The sequence below is a fragment of the Telmatherina bonti genome, assembly GCF_933228915.1.
Source record: "Telmatherina bonti genome assembly, chromosome: 11".
NCBI lineage: Eukaryota > Metazoa > Chordata > Actinopteri > Atheriniformes > Telmatherinidae > Telmatherina > Telmatherina bonti.
The window spans coordinates 11,664,460-11,683,174 of NC_136629.1; the positions used below are offsets into that span (position 1 = coordinate 11,664,460).

Here is an 18,715-nt window from a genome sequence, read left to right on the forward strand (position 1 = left end):
GAGACTCCTGTTGTGTTTGTGGCTCTGCTGCCCCCTGCTGTTCACTCCTCACATTCTTGTCTCCTCAGGTGGAGGATTTTGTGGAGCCAAATGGGAAACTTTCTCTTCAGAGAGAGGAAACACCTTCCAATCGGTAAAATAGCTCGTCCACCATCACTGACGAGTTAAAATGATCTTCTAACACCCTATGCAGTGTTTCTGTCACCCCAGACATGTTCCTGATGATTTAAACTTAAAACCCCACCAAGCACCATCTCTCACATCCCCAGCAGTGTCTCTGGATCTGTAACTCCGCCGGGTAAATTATGATGGATAGTTTACGCTTTAGGTGATGTACGGAAGTTTTCCAGGCATTTATGTCACGTCCAGGAAATTTACATCCAGCCACAACACAGTTGTGCTCATATGTCTTCATCCCCTTTCATTAAAGAAAAGGCTGAATTTACAACAGTCACTCAAATAACTGGAGACATAAAAAAGGAACAATAAATATAAATTTGCAAAAATATAATTTAGTAATATAAGACACTGTTTTTTTATTTAATTGAGTTGAAGAAAGAAAAAACAAACAAACAAACAAATGTGTCCTGGACAAATTAGAGACTTTTCTGTTGAACAGTGGAACAAAATACCTGTCAGCAGGTGCAGAAGTCTGACTGAGAGGAACAGAAAACACCTGACTGGAGCGGAAACATTAAAGGATTGTTCTACTAAATATTACTTTATGACTGATGGAATATGTAATAAATTATCTTATTTGTTTGCTTTTTAAAAAAAATATTTCTATTGAACCAGAATTAGAAAATAATGTCATGATTTTAATAAAATTTTCATTTATTATTACTTGAGTCAATTTCAGCTTATTTTACAGGCAGCTGTTTTTTTCCTTCTTCCTTCTATATGAGCACAACTGTATGTAGTGTTTATTCAGAGACTGTTTATGGTAAAGCCCCAATAATTCATGATAACATCATTATTTATCACATTTTCATCATAAAAAATGACCTCTATTTCCACCTGGATGATGATGAAGCAACTTCCTGTCAGACTTCCCACCAACCAGCTCAAACTGAAGGTATTTTTGGTGCCAGAAAGCAGCAGAGCTGGAGGTGGTGTAGTGAGGACAGCAGTAGCATAAACTAGAAAAGCACTCAGAGAACGCAAACCTCCGCCAAGCACCATGTAAAAGAATCATTTAAAAAGTTCTTGGATCCAAACGGTGATCCGGATCACCACCAAAATGTCATCAGTTCTTTATTTTCACGTTTCCAACAACTTTTATGAAATTTCCTGAAAACCCGTCCAGAACGTTTTGAGTTATCTTTAACACAAACAGGCAAACGGCGGTAAAAACAAGTTCCTTGGCGGCGGAAACAACTGTCAGTGAGGAAAAAGTGTAAATATGTAAATAGTTTCTGTTATGTTTGTTTTAATGTCAGTAATTTTTCTCCTGAAAGCAGAGATTATGTGCAGATGGGAAAAATCTTACTTGTTGTTGATCTCTGTGTTATTTTTACAAACTATTGTTAGTAATAAATACTGTTTCCTTCTTCTGGTTTGTCTTTAAAGCTGCTTTTTTTTTTTATGAATAAATTAATTTTGCATCATTTTAGCCACATTATCTGGCTGAAAACATCACTTCTGCATGTTGATTGGGATTAAAACCGTTCAGCATGTTTACACTGGGGAAAAAAAAACAAGCAGATCAAAACCATGAAAAATGCCTGGAAGTTTTAAGAATCCCGACTGAAATGAACATTTTTTTCCTCTGTTATCTCTCAGCGGGGAGTCGGCCGTGCTAAGCTTCGTTAACTGGCTGACGCTGAGTGGAGCCGAGCAGTCAGGACTCAGAGGACCGTCCACAGAAAACCAGGAGGCCAAGCAGACTGCCATCCTCTGCATAAAGGTACCAAATACACACCATGATGTCCGCAGATGCTCAGATTCCAGATGTTTATGAGAAACTTTGGATTGTTTAATGTTTCATAGAATAAAAGCATTTAGAGTCTTTCACTGTTTCTGTTTTCACTTTAAAACTTCTACCTGATCAGTCCCACATGGAAGTGAAACGGGACTTTCTGAACATGAACCGAAATCACATTTTTAGCTGGTAATGTCTTTGTTAGACTCTCTTCTAACTGTCTCAGTTATGCCTCTTTTCCATTAGTATCAGCTTGTCTCAAATTAACTCGCCTCAACTCGTCTCAGCTTGGTCTTGTTTGTTTTCCATTACAGTTTAGTACCAGCTCTAAAATGGGCGGAGTTTGTGTGAAATCGCCGTGTCGTCAGTATTGTGCACGGGAAAAAAAAGAAAAACGATGTGACAAACAAGATGGAGGACCTGGAGGCAATATATCTGCTACTTGGTCTGTGGCTAGTTTCCAGCAACAAAATAAAAAAAGCTTGTGTTTGCTTGGCAATTATAGCTTTCAGCTATGCTAGTGGTTAGCGCTAACTGATATTAACTAATATAAGCCGACATTGACGGTCACACAAAATGCAAAGAGTATGAAGCCATCATCCATCAGTAACTAGCTGTTATTATTGTTATTTTTACTTCAATTTATGTATTATCTCCTCAACACCAAATAATAACCAATGGAAACAATGGAAATCCACTCACCATCCACCAATACACTCTCCAACACGATAGTGGCCGAATCAACACCAATGTCTTCCCATTGGTTGCCGGTCGCTGACCATAAATAGCATCCATTTGTTGGAACCACTTCCAGTCTCGTCTGTTTCATTCACTCTGACCATTGTGGTCCTTAACCCACCGATTGTCACTTTTGACACTACTGAAAACTCCTTTAGTACCCGTAGCCATTGGGTCAGAAAGCTCTTGATAGATTTTATCATTTCATGTCGCTCCATCTAGTTCCCTCTGTATCCTTTCCTCAGCAACCAAGCAAGGAAATGTCTCCACCTCAATGTTGGACCACGGAACAGACTTTTGTCGCGCCATTGCTTGTCACGTAATGTTAGCAACTTGCGAGTTGGAGTCGCTTTTCCAGTGATGTCACTCTCTGATCCTGACCTCTGATTGGCCCGATTGGATGTGCCTCTGACCAATAGCAGCATGCAGTCTGGCGATGTCACACATAACCCGACTCAGCTCGCTTAGATCCTGGGCTGAGGAGTTACAGAAAAAGTTCCGGGAAACGGGTACAGAAGCAGAGTGGAAAACCCAACAAACCGAGCCGAGTCGAGTTAAGTTGAGACGAACTGATACTGATGGAAAAGGGCCATTAGACTGCAGCCAGACTAGATTTCACCAGATGATCTGACAGAACCGATCTGCTGGATGAATGTTTTCTGCCTCAGTCTGCAGCGGATGCGACTCCAGGTCCAAAACAGTCGGGTCTGTCCGCAGAATTTACTCCCAGTAGAACACAAACAGCAAACTGAGTTCAGAGCAAATAGGAGCTGATGGTGAATCTGATGCAGCAACACATCTGTAAAAAGTTGGAACCGGAGCAACAAAAGGAAATCATAAACAACCGGAGGAGCTTTTGGTAAATATTTTGGTTAATTGACAACATGACGGGTATAAAAGGAGCATTTCAGAGTCTCTCAGATGGAAAGATGGACAGAACTTCTCCCATCTGAGACAAACTGGCTGAAAAGCAGATTTCATCCTCTGATGTTTGTTTTACTGGGAATAAAATACAGTTTGATGAGATTCACACTATTTTTATTTCTCACCCCATCCCAACTTTTCTGGAGTGGATGTTTTGTAACGGAGTGACTAACTGAGACAGAAATCGTCATCGGACGTTTGGAGAAATGAGATTTTCCTCTTTTCTTTTTTTTTTAACTGCCCTGTTGCCTCTCCCTCCACCATTTCTGATCAGCTTTGCTTTTCTGTTTGCTTTTCGCAGCAATGTGACCCTGAGAAGTTGATCACGGAGAGTAAATTCCTCCAGCTCGAGTCTCTGCAGGAGCTGATGAAGGTCAGGCGAAGAAGATGAATGCATCCATTAAACAGCAGCCGGGTTGTTGGTAAACTAACAGAACCTGATTTCCCCGTCTTCTCCTCTTCAGGCGTTGATCTCGGTCACCCCTGATGAAGAGACGTATGATGAGGAGGACGCTGCCTTCTGCTTGGAGATGCTGCTGCGCATCGTTCTGGAGAACCGGTAAGAATATCTCTTCATGGGGTCTGTAGAGGTCTCTGCTGTGGTTTTACCTCCGTGTTCTGCCTGTGTCTGCAGGGACCGGGTGTCGTGTGTTTGGCAGACGATGCGAGACCATCTCTGCCAACTCTGTGTTCACGCTGCGGAGAGCTGCTTCCTGGTGGAGAGGGCTGTGGTGGGGCTGCTTCGCCTCGCGATCCGCCTGCTGCGCCGAGAAGACATCAGTTCTCAGGTACACACACCAAACAGTTAACAACACACATGAACTGTCCGTCCGTCCGTCCGTCCGTCCATCCATCCATCCATCCACCAACCCATCCATCCATCCATCCATCCATCCATCCATCCATCCATCCATCCATCCACCAACCCATCCATCCATCCATCCACCAACCCATCCATCCATCCATCCATCCATCCATCCATCCATCCACCAACCCATCCATCCATCCACCAAACCATCCATCCATCCATCCATCCATCCACCAACCCATCCATCCATCCATCCATCCATCCACCAACCCATCCATCCATCCATCCATCCATCCATCCACCAACCCATCCATCCATCCGTCCATCCATCCATCCATCTTTCCTTTCTTCCATCCGTCTATCCATCCATCCATCCATCCATCCACCAACCCATCCATCCATCCACCAACCCATCCATCCATCCACCAAACCATCCATCCGTCCATCCATCCATCCATCTTTCCTTTCTTCCATCCATCTATCCATCCATCCATTCAGTCTACTCATCCATCCACCAATCCATCCATCCACCAAACCATCCATCCATCCATCTTTCCTTTCTTCCATCCGTCTATCCATCCATCCATTCAGTCTACTCATCCATCCACCAACCCATCCATCCATCCATCCATCCATCCTTCCTTCCACCAAACCATCGATCCGTCCGTCCGTCCATCCATCCATCCATCCATTCAATCTACTCATCCATCCACCAATCCATCCTTCCATCCATCATCCATCTATCCATCCACCAACCCATCCATCCGTCTGTCCTTCCATCCATCTGTCAATCCATCCATCCATCCGTCCTACTGTCCGTCAATTCATCCATCCATCCTTCCATCCGTCTATCCCTCCATCCATCCATTCAATCTACTCATCCATCCACCAATCCATCCAATCCGTCCGTCCATCCATCCATCTTTCCTTTCTTCCATCCATCTATCCATCCATTCAATCTACTCATCCATCCGTCCATCCATCCTACTCTCCGTCAATCCATCCATCCATCCGTCCATCCTACTGTCTGTCCATGCAGGCTTAAACCTCTGAACCAGGCTTTAAACCATTATTTTATCCTGATAATCTGACAAACGAGGCTGTCATAAAACCCTGATTTCTGCACGTTAACTGGGATTAAAAAGGTCAGATTTCTACATGTTTGTATGAAAGAAACAGGCAGATAAAGAGCATTGTAAAAAGTGGTTAAAGGAGATGCTGGTATCTGTTGTACTATATGAAGTAAAATGAAAGCATTATTAATAAGCTGCTCCTGTATCTGTGTTAAAAAACATATTTTTTTAAAAAAGGAATTAAAACAATAAAATGTTAATCAAAAACATGTCTGTTTACTGTCAATCACTCAAGAGATTGTATGAGCTACACACCAGTGTGGTCTACATCTTCTACTGTTGCCGTGGTATCGGTTGTGGTGTCCTCATCACTGTGATGTACTCCACCCCCAGGTTCTCCTGTCTCTGCGTCTCCTGCTCATGATGAAGCCTCATGTCCTGTCTCGGGTCAGCAGGGAGGTCGCCTTTGGCCTTCATGAGCTGCTGAAGACCAACGCTGCCAACATCCACTGCACAGATGACTGGTACACACTTTTCTCCCTGCTGGAGTGCATCGGAGCGGGAGTCCGACCCCCCGCCACCTTCCAGGTGGCCTCCACCACTCCTGACATCGACACAGGTTCACCATGTTTTCATCATCATCAGTGTTGATATTTCTGTTTATTCCATTCCCAAACTGGAAGAAAGACCGTTGTAACCAGTGAAAAGTCTGAAACAGGAATGAGATTCACGTACACACACAGCTGACAGTGTGTGTGTGTTGGTTCGGTGTCTGCAGGCGCACAGTCAGACAGCGAGGTGCCGTCTCATCATCCCAGCGAGGTGACTTCAGATCGCGGCTACACGTCGGACTCAGAGGTCTACACAGACCACAGCAAGATCAGGATCCCTCGATCCACAACGGATGTGGATGTAGCAAGCAGTGGATGGCTCGTGGTCAGTCCGCACACACACACACACACTCTGTTCCTGGACACGACGACCGCATTTCTTCTGAGATTTAAACTTTTCTTACCAAATGAGTGGTCCAACACCAGACTTTAACCCCTCACACCCTGACGCTACTGTAGCGGGTTGAGCGGGGTAACTTCCTGTTTCACAGCTCTGTTCGCCGCATATTTATGCCTGGATTGTCTGGGTTTATTTTTGATGTTTGTTTGTTTTTTTTTTTTTCATTTGATGCCCGCAGCATGTCAACAGGCCGTTACAGAGTCATGTTTACTGCTGTTACACCACCTTTCCTCCTGAATGTCAGTCTGCTACCTCCACCTTTACTACGAAGCTGCGCTGTTGGGACGCCTGCAGAATGCAGCTGTTTGTTTCACTGAACTAAGCAGCGATGTCTCTCAGTTCATTTCAAGTTTATCGTCATTCCAGCATATAAATAAAAAGAACGAAAGATGGCCTCAAGTCCCAAATGTCAGCAGAAATTCTAAAATTCTACAATCTACAGTAAATACACAACAAATCCCCCCTCCCCTTCAATTTATAAAAATTATATATAAAGTTATTCAGCACATGCAAATAAGAGGAAGTTAATATTAGCGTGCTTTTTCTGCGTTTATCTGTCTCACGGCCTCTGGCCTCTCTGTGTGGATGCAGCATATGTTGCTGCCAAACTTGCATGTACCTTTCAGTATTCATGATGCGTTCACAGATGTGCCAGTTAGCCCCGCCGTGGGCTCCAACAGATCCACATACCATCACAGATACCGGCTTTTGGCTTTGCACTGATAACAATCCAGATAGTCTGTCGGACTAGAACCTCCTCGACTCACCAAGGCAAAGTGAAATGGGTTCCACTTTGCATCAGTCCACCACAGATCTGGAGAAGCCAGCAGCGTTTCTGGGTGGTGATATCTGGAGTTTTAACTTGTAGAAGTGACGCCGAACTGCGTGAACAGACGATGGATTTCTAAAATGTTCCCGAGCCTGCATGGCGATAACCTTTACACGATGACATCACCATCTGTGGTTTTTGGCTTCGCCACTTCCATGTAGAGTCGCCAGATTTAGATGTAATGGACTGTAGGTGATGAAATCGCCTGCAGTTGTACGGTGAGAAAAGTTGCTGCTGAACTGTTGGAGCGTCTGCTGATGCCGTCGTTCACAAAGTGGCGAACCTCTCGACATCCTTGCCTGGAAACGACTCGACCTTTCTGTCCTAAAGCTGTCCTCCTGTGCAGCGATCGAAACATCATTCTTTTTGCATTTATTTATTTACTTTTTTTTTTTTTAGCATTCCTCAGCTTTCCCAGTGGTTTTTTTTGCCCCATTTTCCAACTTTTTTGCATCATGTTGCTGGAAAATTAAAAACTGAGTGAATATTTGCTAAATGAATAAATAAATTTGAACACTAAATATCTTTGTCGTAAATATGAGTTTAGATTAAAAAGGATTTTTAAATCGTTGTACGTCCCAACGTCATTGGCATTGTTGTAAAACATCTGGAACATCTGGAATCGTGGACCAGGATACCTCCACATGTTGACTGTGGTTTTCTGGGGGTTTTTTTCTTGCAGAAAAACACACACACACACACACAGACATGCAATAAGAAACATCTAAAGGGTTAACAGACCTACGGCTGCACATCTGTACAGGGTTCTGATGTCATTAAAGTATCCTGAAAAGTAAACCAGCGTGTTTTAATTTCCTCTTAAAGAGATTTAAACTCTTTCATTTTTCTCTTTTCTTTCCTTTTTCTGTCTTCCTTCTCTCCCAGGTTGGGAAAGATGATCTGGAGACCAGTAAGACGCCTCCAGTAAACTCCAAAGCTCAGCTCAATCACCCGCTGGTCAACCAGTACAGTCTGACTCTGGGTCAGGACGTGGGTCAGCATGACACAAAGTCTCTGATCAAGTGCGTGGAGACGCTGTCCTTCATCGTGCGCGACGCTGCCCACGTCACCCCCGACAACTTTGAGCTGTGTGTCCGAGCCATACGAGTGTTTGTGGAGGCCAGTCTGAATGGAGGTGAGACATCTGGTCAGCTGTACTGGTCACCAGTTTCCACCCTCCGGAGGATCTCCTCCAGAGGAGCTGCTGGAGGCTCAGCATGGAGATCAGTAAACAGATGCTGCGATTTTAGTCTGAATTCAGACTAAGAGAGAGGAAAACTTTTATGAACAACATCCATCTGTCTGTAAATGACGCCAGTGGTACTGGCAGGAGGCAGACCTTGGTTTTAAAGGGATACCATGTAACGTTTGACCACTGGGGGCGCTAAACCTGCAACTCCCTACGGACCACACAACACTGTTGTCACAAATGTAAACCGCCATCATCTCCACTCATAACAAAGCAGAAACTGCCCTAAAATATCATAAATAAATGGTCATTGTGAGGATCATATGAAGCAGTAAAAAAATGCCAGAAACCTTTAGTGCTGAAAACGCAGCTTTAGCCTTTAGCTTATGGGGCGTTACAGCCGTACTGCTTCCTGTTGAGCAGCGTATGAAAACCAGGATTGATTCCTGCAGCTTGAACAGCGATGCGGCTAATGTACAGATTCCTTCTGGCTAACGGGTCATTTTCTGCTTCATGCACATGACGACGCCTTCAAGGTAAAGGCGACGGATGTGGCGGAAATCAAGCGACTTGTATTCAGCTGAACGTAACCGAGTTCCTTCATTCATCATCCGAACCGCTCAGTCCGATGGCGGGAAGCTGGAGCCTATCCCAGCCGTCTATCGGCGAAAGGCAGGATACACCCTGGACAGCTCGCCAGTCCATCGCAGGACTGGAACCGAGTTGGAAATAAAGCCAACATGATCGTTAGAAATAGAACTACAGCGTTTCAATGTGAACGAAACGGTGCAAAGCGAAGAACACGGAGACGGTGTTGGTGTGGAAGCGAGGATGTAAACGTTGTGAACGGACATCGTTTCATACATGTCCCGTCTGAAAGGCTTGAACTTCTCCCCGCCTTTCGTTCAGGCTTTCCTCCATCTCCTCCTCGGCTTCAGTCCGGTTCAGGGCTGCAGGGAAGCTGGCGCCTCACCCAGCCCTCATCAGGCGCGAGGCGGGGACACTGGACAGCTCGCCAGTCCATCGCAGGGCTCCTCACTGCCATCTTTAATAAAAATGGCGATGTCTAGACGGTTTTGTGGAAAAGCGCCGGCTGCTTTCTGTAACGCTGCAGACACCACGCCGTCCCTGAAGCTTTCAGCGGCTTTTGTCTGAACCGTTCCTGCTTCCTCCTCGGTGTCCTGCCCCGCATTATTCTACCTTTCATCCTCATCCTCCCCTCAGAGGTGTTCCCCCTCCTCCCATTCAGCCCTCTGTGCGCCGTTGGTGCCCTGCAGTAAGACGGGATTACCGCTGAGAAGTGGAGGCGGGGCTTTTATGATGGCGCTTCAGGCCATCAGATCAACAGCAGAGACGGAACAAAAGGGCACGGCGATGAAAGCGGCGCGCCTCCGCCCAGCCGCAGAGCACAACCTGCTTTTACTCCATTCAGCTTCAGGTGTTGTTGTGAAAGGAGCTTGGAGGATGAATGGAAAGTTCTGGAAACGTCCCGTTTCTTTGAGCACGGCTTGATCTGTGGTGTAATTATTTGGCGACAGGCTGTGTTTGGACGGAAGCAGGCGGCAGGTGATGACTGCACGTCTGCACGGTGCGCGGTGATTTCCTGGTGATGCGCTGGAAGCCTGGCAGCTGCAGATGGATGTGCTCACACCTAACTGCTGTCAGCTTTTTACCTTTTTACAGACTCTGATTGATGTTCAGAAGGTTTATGTTGTCAGCTTCACTTCAGGTTGACACCAGTTTCCTGTTCAGCAGTGAAATCAGTCGCCGCTGGAACAGTTTCTCACTGCGCACGTTAAGCCGCTTATATGAATAATTAATATCATAACAATAAGAAACACGTATCTTCAGTAGGGATGCACACGCTTGGTATTGAGCCGATTCTGAATACCACGTGTGTGTACTCGTACTTGGTATTAATAAAAGTATACCGATACCACACTAGTCCAGCCAGCGCAGGTGTGTTTGATGACATGCTTCGGACATGTTTTAAAAGAAATAAACGCCTTAAATGTTAAAATGTGACATTTTTTGTTACATAAAAGTGAGATCTTTTTTTCAAAATCACACATTTATAGTTCTTCAGAAAGCCTTAGTCTGACGCTCTAGTCCCGCGTAAAAAACTCCACAGTATCCACGGGATTCAGTTGAATAGTTTTACTTAAAACTTAGACAAAATTTTGTTCAGCAGTTCTCCAAAGTATGAAAAACAAAATTTAAAAAAAATGAAACGAGAAGAAATAAAATGAGAGAATGAGAGGTCAAAAAAGTGTGCGGCTCTCCTCCACACTTGTCTGTCTACGTGACAAACCAATCTAATCAACGTCGATCCACAGCATCCTCTCTGAAGCTGCAGGCCATTCTTACATTAAATTAGTCTAAACAAGTTATCTTTGGTTCCAATAAAAATTAAATGACATACATTTTAAATATATTGAAAACAAAGTGCTGATATTCACAACTTATATTCTTAATTAACAAAAAATTGTATTTAGGCTCCTACAGTTGTATTTAGGTAAAATGTGCCGAATCAGAATAAAACTTGTTGAAATTGTTCGATCTGTAATTTTATTATATTTGTATTGGTGAGGTAACTTCAGAAACTTATTACAACCTGTTATTACACAGTTATAACAGCAATAAAAACCATAGTCACAATAATGTTCACATAAACACATCTGGTATCTGCAGATATTCAAGTTTCAGATATCGTATCGGATCAGAACTCCCAGAAAGTGGATCGATGTATCCCTAGTTTGTTTTCACCAGTAGACCGCACAGACCTAACCAGTGCTGGTTTGACTTCCTGTCGTCTTTCCATCACCTCCAACCAGTCTGCCCAGTCTCCTCTGACCTCAACAAGACATTCTGGTCCAGACAAAATCCCAGTAAACAATCAGAAAATCCCAGTAAACACTCACAGCAACAACCGTGCTGCGTTCAAAGTCACGTAAATCTCCTTTCTTCATCGTTCTGACGCTCAGTTTGAACGTCGACGTGACTCCATGCTGCCACGTGATTGGCTGGTTAGAAAGCAGCGCTAACAGGGAGTGGAACAGGTGCAGCTGATGACGTAGACGGTGTGTGTGTGTGTGTGTGTGTGTGTGTGTGTGTGTGTGTGTGTGTGTGTGTGCGTGCGTGCGTGTGCGTGCACTTGTCTTGGCATCGTTGTGTGGACCAACTCTTGACATTTGACCAGCATTGTGAGGACTTTTTGCATTGTGAGGACGTGTGTGTGCGTGTGTGTGATTGTGTGTGTGTGCGTGCGTGTGTGTGTCTGTGTGATTGTGTATGTGTGTGTGTGTGTGTTTGGAAAACTTCTGACCTCAGTTAAATATCTGGAAACGTTAAATAAAAGCGAAACTAGTTGTTCTAGATAAAAATGTTCCAGTTCTGTCTGATCCTGAGCCGTTTTATAGGACCCATGTCCCAGACCCCGCGGAGCGTCTGGACTGGATCTGAAACCAGTAACATACTGGTCGTATTCACCTGGTTGTCTGCCTCTACAGGCTACAGGAACCACGACAAGAAGAAGAGCCACAAGTACGACTCCTCCAAGTCCAGACTGAGGAAGAAGGCAGGCGGGAGGGACAAGGACGGCGGGGTCAGCGCGAGGCGGGGAGGCGGTCGGGCATCCAGCCAGCGGCCATCCCGTTCCCATAGCGATGACGAAGAAGATGAGGGCGTCCCGGCCAGCTATCACACGGTGTCATTACAGGTTAGTCAGGACGTAAGTACAACTTTCCCCTCCTTCCTTCTGTTGATTTCCGTCCCGCCGGCTCCTTAATGTCCACTTCTCACCCGCTAACACCGCGGCGCCAAGACGTTTGGGAGCAGATGAGGCTTTAAGTAGCAGAGGGACTTCCAGGACGGGTGTAAGTTAGCCCATCTCCGTCACTCCGTCTGTTAGAAGCCAAGCTTCCACCCCTCCTGGTTCCCTCCCACTTTCTGGACTCCTCCAGGCTCTGAGCCACCGGGAGGTTTTTATCTTCGTTATTTACCGGAGTTTTCGTGTTTAGTTCCGACGTCAGACTCTGGACTCGCTTCTCGACTTTGCAGTTTTCCTGGGTTCATTTCAGACTCGCGTGTTTCAGAGTTTTATCCTTTTTTCTCTCCGCTTCGCATTTATTAGACGAAATGAAAGTTTGTATCGAGGTCCACATGAAGAGTTAATGTTGAGATCAGTTTGAAAGCTTCATGTCCGTCGCTGATAATTAATTATTAAATGAAAATAATCAGATTTATTATTTTATTCTAAACGCTGAATGATTTCCACAGTCTGAGCAGTGATTTATTCATGTATCTGCTGACATGTTGCTGTTTCCAGCTGTTGGACCTGATGCACACGCTGCACACCCGGGCAGCCAGCATCTACAGCTCCTGGGCAGAGGAACAGCGCCACCTAGAGGCTTCAGGCAAGAAGATCGAGGCCGACTCCCAGACTCTGTGGACCAGCTGCTGGTGTCCTCTGCTGCAAGGTTGGACCATGTCATGTTGTTTTATTTTATCTTATTTTGTTTAATTTAATTTAATTTAATTTAATTTCATTTCATTTAATTATTATTTTTGGTTTACTTACATTTAGTTGGTTTTTTTTTTGTTTTTTTTTTGTTCTATTGTTTTTGTTAAAAATTTGTTTAGTTTAATCAGAATTACATTAGGTTTTATTTATTTTTGTTCTATTGTTTTATTACAGTTTTTTTTATTTAATCAGAATTACATTTAGTTTTATTTTTTTGTTCTATTTTTGTTAAAAATTTGTTTAATTTAATCAGAATTACATTTAGTTTAATTTTGTTCTATTGTTTTATTACAATTTTTTTTATTTAATCAGAATTACATTTAGTTATATTTGATTTTTTTAAAATTTATTTTAATTTGTAATATTCTTTGCTTAGTTTAAATAAATTACATTTTCTTTTTTTAATTTATTTATATTTTTATTGTTTGATTTTTTTTTTTTGTTTAATTTTATTACTTTTTTTTTTATTTTGTTAATATTTATTTATTTGTTTTGTTTAGCTCTTTCTTATTTTAGTAGAAGTTATTTATTGTGTGCCACCAGGTAGAAATTGTACAATTTATGAAGATGTAAGATGTTTATAAAGGAGGAAGACGTGAAGCTTTCATGTTTTAATGTTGATCATCATTCACAGTGAACATAAAGAAAGAAATAATTGAAGAGAAAACCTTTGTTGAAATGAGCTGAAAACAACTAGAAAAGCTTTTATCTGTGTGGAGTATCTGCTGCCGGCAGCTGACACGGTGTTGCCTTCCCTCTGCAGGCATCGCTTGGCTGTGCTGCGACGCTCGGCGACAGGTTCGCATGCAGGCCCTCACCTACCTCCAGCGAGCGCTGCTCGTACACGACCTGCAGACGCTGGACGCCACCGAGTGGGAGTCCTGCTTCAACAAGGTGTGGAATCCTCCATTCAGCCTCTGGGAAATGTCTTCCTGATAAAGCTGGCGTGGAGCTCACAGATAAAGTGTGTCTGCAGGTACTTTTCCCTCTTCTGACCAAACTGCTGGACAACATCAGCCCTGCCGATGTGGGTGGGATGGAGGAGACCAGGATGAGAGCCTGCACGCTGCTGTCAAAGGTTGCTTTTCTCCCCTTTTTACTTCTTTATTAACAAAAACATAAATTACAATAAAGTATAATTAAAAAAACACAGAAAAGGGCTTGCATTCACACATATATCTATATATATATATAGATATATGTGTGTGTGTGTGTGTATACACACAGTTGTGCTCATATTTATTCATCCCCTTTCATTAAAAAAGGAAAAAAACAGCTGCCTATAAAATAAGCTGAAATTGACTAAAGTAAGAATAAATGAAAATTTTATGAAAATCATGACATTATTTTCTAATTCTGGTTCAATAGAAATATTATTTTTAAAAAGCAAACAAATAAGATAATTTATTACATATTCCATCAGTCATAAAGTAATATTTAGTTGAACAATCCTTTAATGTTTCCGCTCCAGTCAGGTGTTTTCTGTTCCTCTCAGTCAGACTTCTGCACCTGTTGACAGGTATTTTGTCCCACTGTTCAACAGAAAAGTCTCTCATTTGTCCAGGACACATTTGTTTGTTTGTTTGTTTTTCTTTCTTTGATGCAATTAAATGAAAAAACAGTGTCTTAAATTACTAAATTATATATTTATAAATTTTCATTTATCGTTCCTTTTTTAAGTCTCCAGTTATTTGAGTGACTGCTGTAAATTCAGCCTTTTCTTTAATGAAAGGGGATGAAGACATATGAGCACAGCTGTACATAACCATGAACATCACATCATTGTAACTCGCTTTATCTCAGTAACAACGTTAACCCTCTTACAAGAACAGTAGAAATGTCCAAACCCGTGTTTGTTTTATGAAAAATATGATCTTTGCTGTGTAATTTGTAAGTTTATACGTTCCACTGCAACATTTTACTCTTTGCTTTGAGGGAACTTTATCTCTGATCCAGCTCAAAAGAAAATGTTTCCCAGCACAAAAAGTGATTATCTGATCAAGACTTCTCTTAAAGTAGCCAGTAATGCAGTGGTCTGATAAGCCCAGTGATAAATGGGAAGGGTGGTGCCTGGATGGTCTCCCACCAGAACTTTTCCCGCGGTGCACCAAAAGGTTGGTTTTTTTCTCTGAATAGAGTTCAGCTTCTTGTCTGTGCTGCTCCAGGTCTTCCTCCAGCACCTGTCCCCCCTGCTGTCCCTGCCCACCTTCGCTGCCCTCTGGCTCACCATCCTGGACTTCATGGACAAGTACATGCACGCCGGCTCCAGTGACCTGCTGGTGAGGATGGCGGTCTCGTGGCTCTCGGTAAGTGTGGTGTTGTGGCTGGAGAGACTCCTGAACGTGGTTGTGTTTCCAGCTGGAGGCCATCCCAGAGTCTCTGAAGAACATGCTGCTGGTGATGGACACGGCGGGGATCTTCCACAGCGCCGACTCCAGGACCGGCTACTCGGACCTGTGGGAGATAACCTGGGAGCGCATCGTCTGCTTCCTGCCTCACCTGAGAGAGGAGCTCTTCAAACAGACGGTCATTGCAGGTACCCGTCACCACGGTGACAGTTACCAAGCAGCACAGAGCTCGACCCAGTTGCTGTTTGTAATGGTCCAAACTTGTTTTATCAGATCCAGTTCCCAGTTCTCCAGCAGAACCAGTACAGCCTGCAGCAGGCCGGCCTCCGTCCCCTCAGGTGTCTCCACCTCCGACCCAGTCCCATTCACCGGTCCCAGTAGAGACCCAGACCTGCAGCAGACCCGACTCACCGCTGGAGCCTCTGGCAGCCAGTGCCAACGGTAACCATGGTTTCCTGTGTGTGACATCATAAAGCTGTGCGCGTGATGTCCTGCAGAGGTTAAAGTGTGTGTTTGGTTCTGCAGGACTGGACCAGCCGTCTCCAGGCGCCCCCAGCGTTCCTCCCGTCCCAGCGCCGTTAACCACATCTCCTGCTCCGGCTGCGTCTCCGCTCATCCTGCAGCCCCTCGCCTCCCCCCTGCAGGTGGGGGTCCCGCCCATGTCCCTCCCCATCATCCTGAACCCCGCCCTCATCGAGGCCACCTCCCCGGTACCACTGCTACCTGGACCCAAACCCGCCAGTCCTTCTGACGAGGTCAAATAAGAAATGTGCAAAGTGTCCATCTTCACGTCGATGCCACGCCCCCCCCCACCACCACCACCACGCCCCCCCCCCGGCCTACAGCAGGACAACCCGTCTCATTACTTTGTTCCGATGGGATCCCCGAGGAAGGGAGGCGGTAAGGTGGACGTGCCGTCGCTCCGTTCGCTTCAGACCTCCAACATGTTTCGTATCGTTTTAGAATATATTGATCGCTTCCCGCCAGTCGCCGTGGAAACGGGAAGGTGGCTGTAATTCCCCCCCCCCTGTGGACATGTCACAGAAAGACCCGTCTCCTGACTGATTTTAATCCAAACAGAATCCTGACAAGCAGCCTGAGAACTGGACCGGACTGAGAAACTCTGCAGGCCAGTTGGAGCCCAAAAGGTCCAATCGGTCGTCAACGCAAGCGCTCGCCGTGAACTCGGCTCCCAGCTGGAGAGACTGGGGACTTCTTCCTCCCAGCTTCAGGGCGGTGGTTTGCTGGGACCATGACACGGTCCGAACCGGGACCGATCCTAACTGGGACCATGACTTGGTCCTAACCGGGACCGGTCCTAACTGGGACCATAACTTGGTCCTAACCGGGACCGGTCCTAACTGGGACCATGACTTGGTCCTAACCGGGACCGGTCCTAACTGGGACCATGACTTGGTCCTAACCGGGACCGGTCCTAACTGGGACCATGACACGGTCCTAACCGGGACCGGTCCTAACTGGGACCATGACACGGTCCTAACCGGGACCGGTCCTAACTGGGACCATGACTTGGTCCTAACCGGGACCGGTCCTAACTGGGACCATGACTTGGTCCTAACCGGGACCGGTCCTAACTGGGACCATGACTTGGTCCTAACCGGGACCGGTCCTAACTGGGACCATGACACGGTCCTAACCGGGACCGGTCCTAACTGGGACCATGACACGGTCTGAACCGGGACCGGTCCTAACTGGGACCATGACACGGTCTGAACCGGGACCGGTCCTAACCGGGACCATGACACGGTCCTAACCGGGACCGGTCCTAACTGGGTGTCCTGCGGCAGAAACACCCTCTGATCCACGTGTTCTGAGGACTTTCAGGTCTTTGAGCTGCGGTACTTGACCGATTCTACGTCATGAAGAAGGTGCTAGCGGCCGGAGACGACTCGTCCACCGTTCCAGCCGTCTGCGGACGTGGTCCAGAAGAACAATCAACGCTGATGTAACTCTGAGCGCGTAGAGAGTCCTGGTTCTGCTTTAGTGCTGATCTGAACTATCATGTGATTAGAATCCTTCACTAATCTTTGTTTTTATGACCGCGCATGTTCAGCTTCCTCCATGTTAGCTGTTTTTCTCCGACCCAGCCTCGTCTGTGCGAAGTGACTCATCCTCGCTACATAACCCCACCGCCTGAGCCGTGACGGGAAATCCGGCCGCAGACGGGGACTAAAACACCCAGAGTTCAACCAGAAGAGTGCAACTCTGCTCAGATTGTGGTCTTTAATCCCAGTTGTGTTCCAGGCGTGTCTGGACCGTGTTGCATGCTGACTGTGCCTTGTGTACACGAAGATGAAATGTGACTAATTCACCGTTTTACCGCCAAACCTGTCTGAAGGCAGCAGCTCTGCTTGGAGATGCTTTGCTCATATTTAATGTTATTTATTGAAGCGGGGAAAAGGAGGCGGATGTTCGTGCTGCTCTTCAGTCGACGTAGAAGCTCCGTGTTTATGTCAGTCAGGTAACACTACAGCCTTATGGAGCCACCAACACGTAAGCCGGCTGTTTATTTGTTGTTCGGGACTCTTAGATTTAAAAGCCCACTTGTGCTTGAACAGTAAATGACATGAAAATAATGTGTGTACATATCTATATATATAAATATATAAATTAAAAGTAATGTACTTTTTACTATGTAATAAATATGAAAAGTGCTCATCCTGATGTTGGATTTATTTACTTGTTTTTTATTTTGTGATTTATGTAAAGTCACCGTCCACTTTTAGAGCTCCGCAGGGTCCCGTTCATGGAGTGGGAGCAGCGAACTGAGTATCTGTCCAGGTAGGAACCCCAATAAAATCCCACCATCAAAGGAGGTCTGATACCTGGAGTCGCCATGGCAACCGCTGACACAAAGCGGCTAGTTATTTGACTCACAGGAGCAAGAAGTTGTACTACAAGGAGCATGAAGAGGAATTCTGGGGAAAAGGGAATGCTGCTGATGGGAAGGAGAGATGCATCTTGGGAGAAAACTGGTGGAATCTACTGGCTGGATATTCAGCCTGAGTAAAGCTGGAATAAAATCTGAGTTTTATTTGGGTGGAAACACACGTGGAGAAGAAACATACAAATGTCTTCCAGAAGATTGTTCCAGACCAGTGGTTCCCAGCTGGAGAAGGCGACGTCTGTGAGGTTTGGACTGAACGAGTCCAGCTGACTCTGCTTTAGATTTTATCTCCTGGACATTTTGTCCATGTGGAAGGAACATTCTGGGAGCCAGAACATTTTATAAGCCACGTCTGAAAACGGATAAAACTGCTAAATATAAAACATCCAGAGTCACACTGATGATGTCACAGTTTGTCCAGCCAGTCAGGTCTGGTCCAGGTCC

At 45.2% G+C, this 18,715-nt stretch overlaps 1 protein-coding gene across 3 annotated transcripts in view; it reads left to right on the forward strand.

The window, feature by feature from the left end:
- Nucleotides 1-16,628, forward strand: part of gbf1 (golgi brefeldin A resistant guanine nucleotide exchange factor 1) — a 104,653-nt gene extending 88,025 nt beyond the window's left edge. For 2 of the 3 annotated variants that reach the window (XM_079248923.1, XM_079248924.1), the window contains exons 25-40: nt 69-133; nt 1,783-1,906; nt 3,885-3,956; nt 4,048-4,142; nt 4,218-4,371; nt 5,858-6,083; nt 6,243-6,400; nt 8,190-8,439; nt 12,003-12,223; nt 12,821-12,971; nt 13,779-13,909; nt 13,992-14,093; nt 15,181-15,294; nt 15,374-15,551; nt 15,637-15,804; nt 15,889-16,628. In XM_079248923.1, coding sequence (XP_079105049.1) covers nt 69-133; nt 1,783-1,906; nt 3,885-3,956; nt 4,048-4,142; nt 4,218-4,371; nt 5,858-6,083; nt 6,243-6,400; nt 8,190-8,439; nt 12,003-12,223; nt 12,821-12,971; nt 13,779-13,909; nt 13,992-14,093; nt 15,181-15,294; nt 15,374-15,551; nt 15,637-15,804; nt 15,889-16,127 — 2,448 coding nt within the window. In that variant the 3' untranslated portion in view covers nt 16,128-16,628. The remainder of the gene's footprint in view (nt 1-68; nt 134-1,782; nt 1,907-3,884; nt 3,957-4,047; nt 4,143-4,217; nt 4,372-5,857; nt 6,084-6,242; nt 6,401-8,189; nt 8,440-12,002; nt 12,224-12,820; nt 12,972-13,778; nt 13,910-13,991; nt 14,094-15,180; nt 15,295-15,373; nt 15,552-15,636; nt 15,805-15,888) is intronic. The other variant, XM_079248925.1, reaches the window with a different exon arrangement.
- The last annotated feature ends 2,087 nt before the right edge of the window (nt 16,629-18,715 follow it).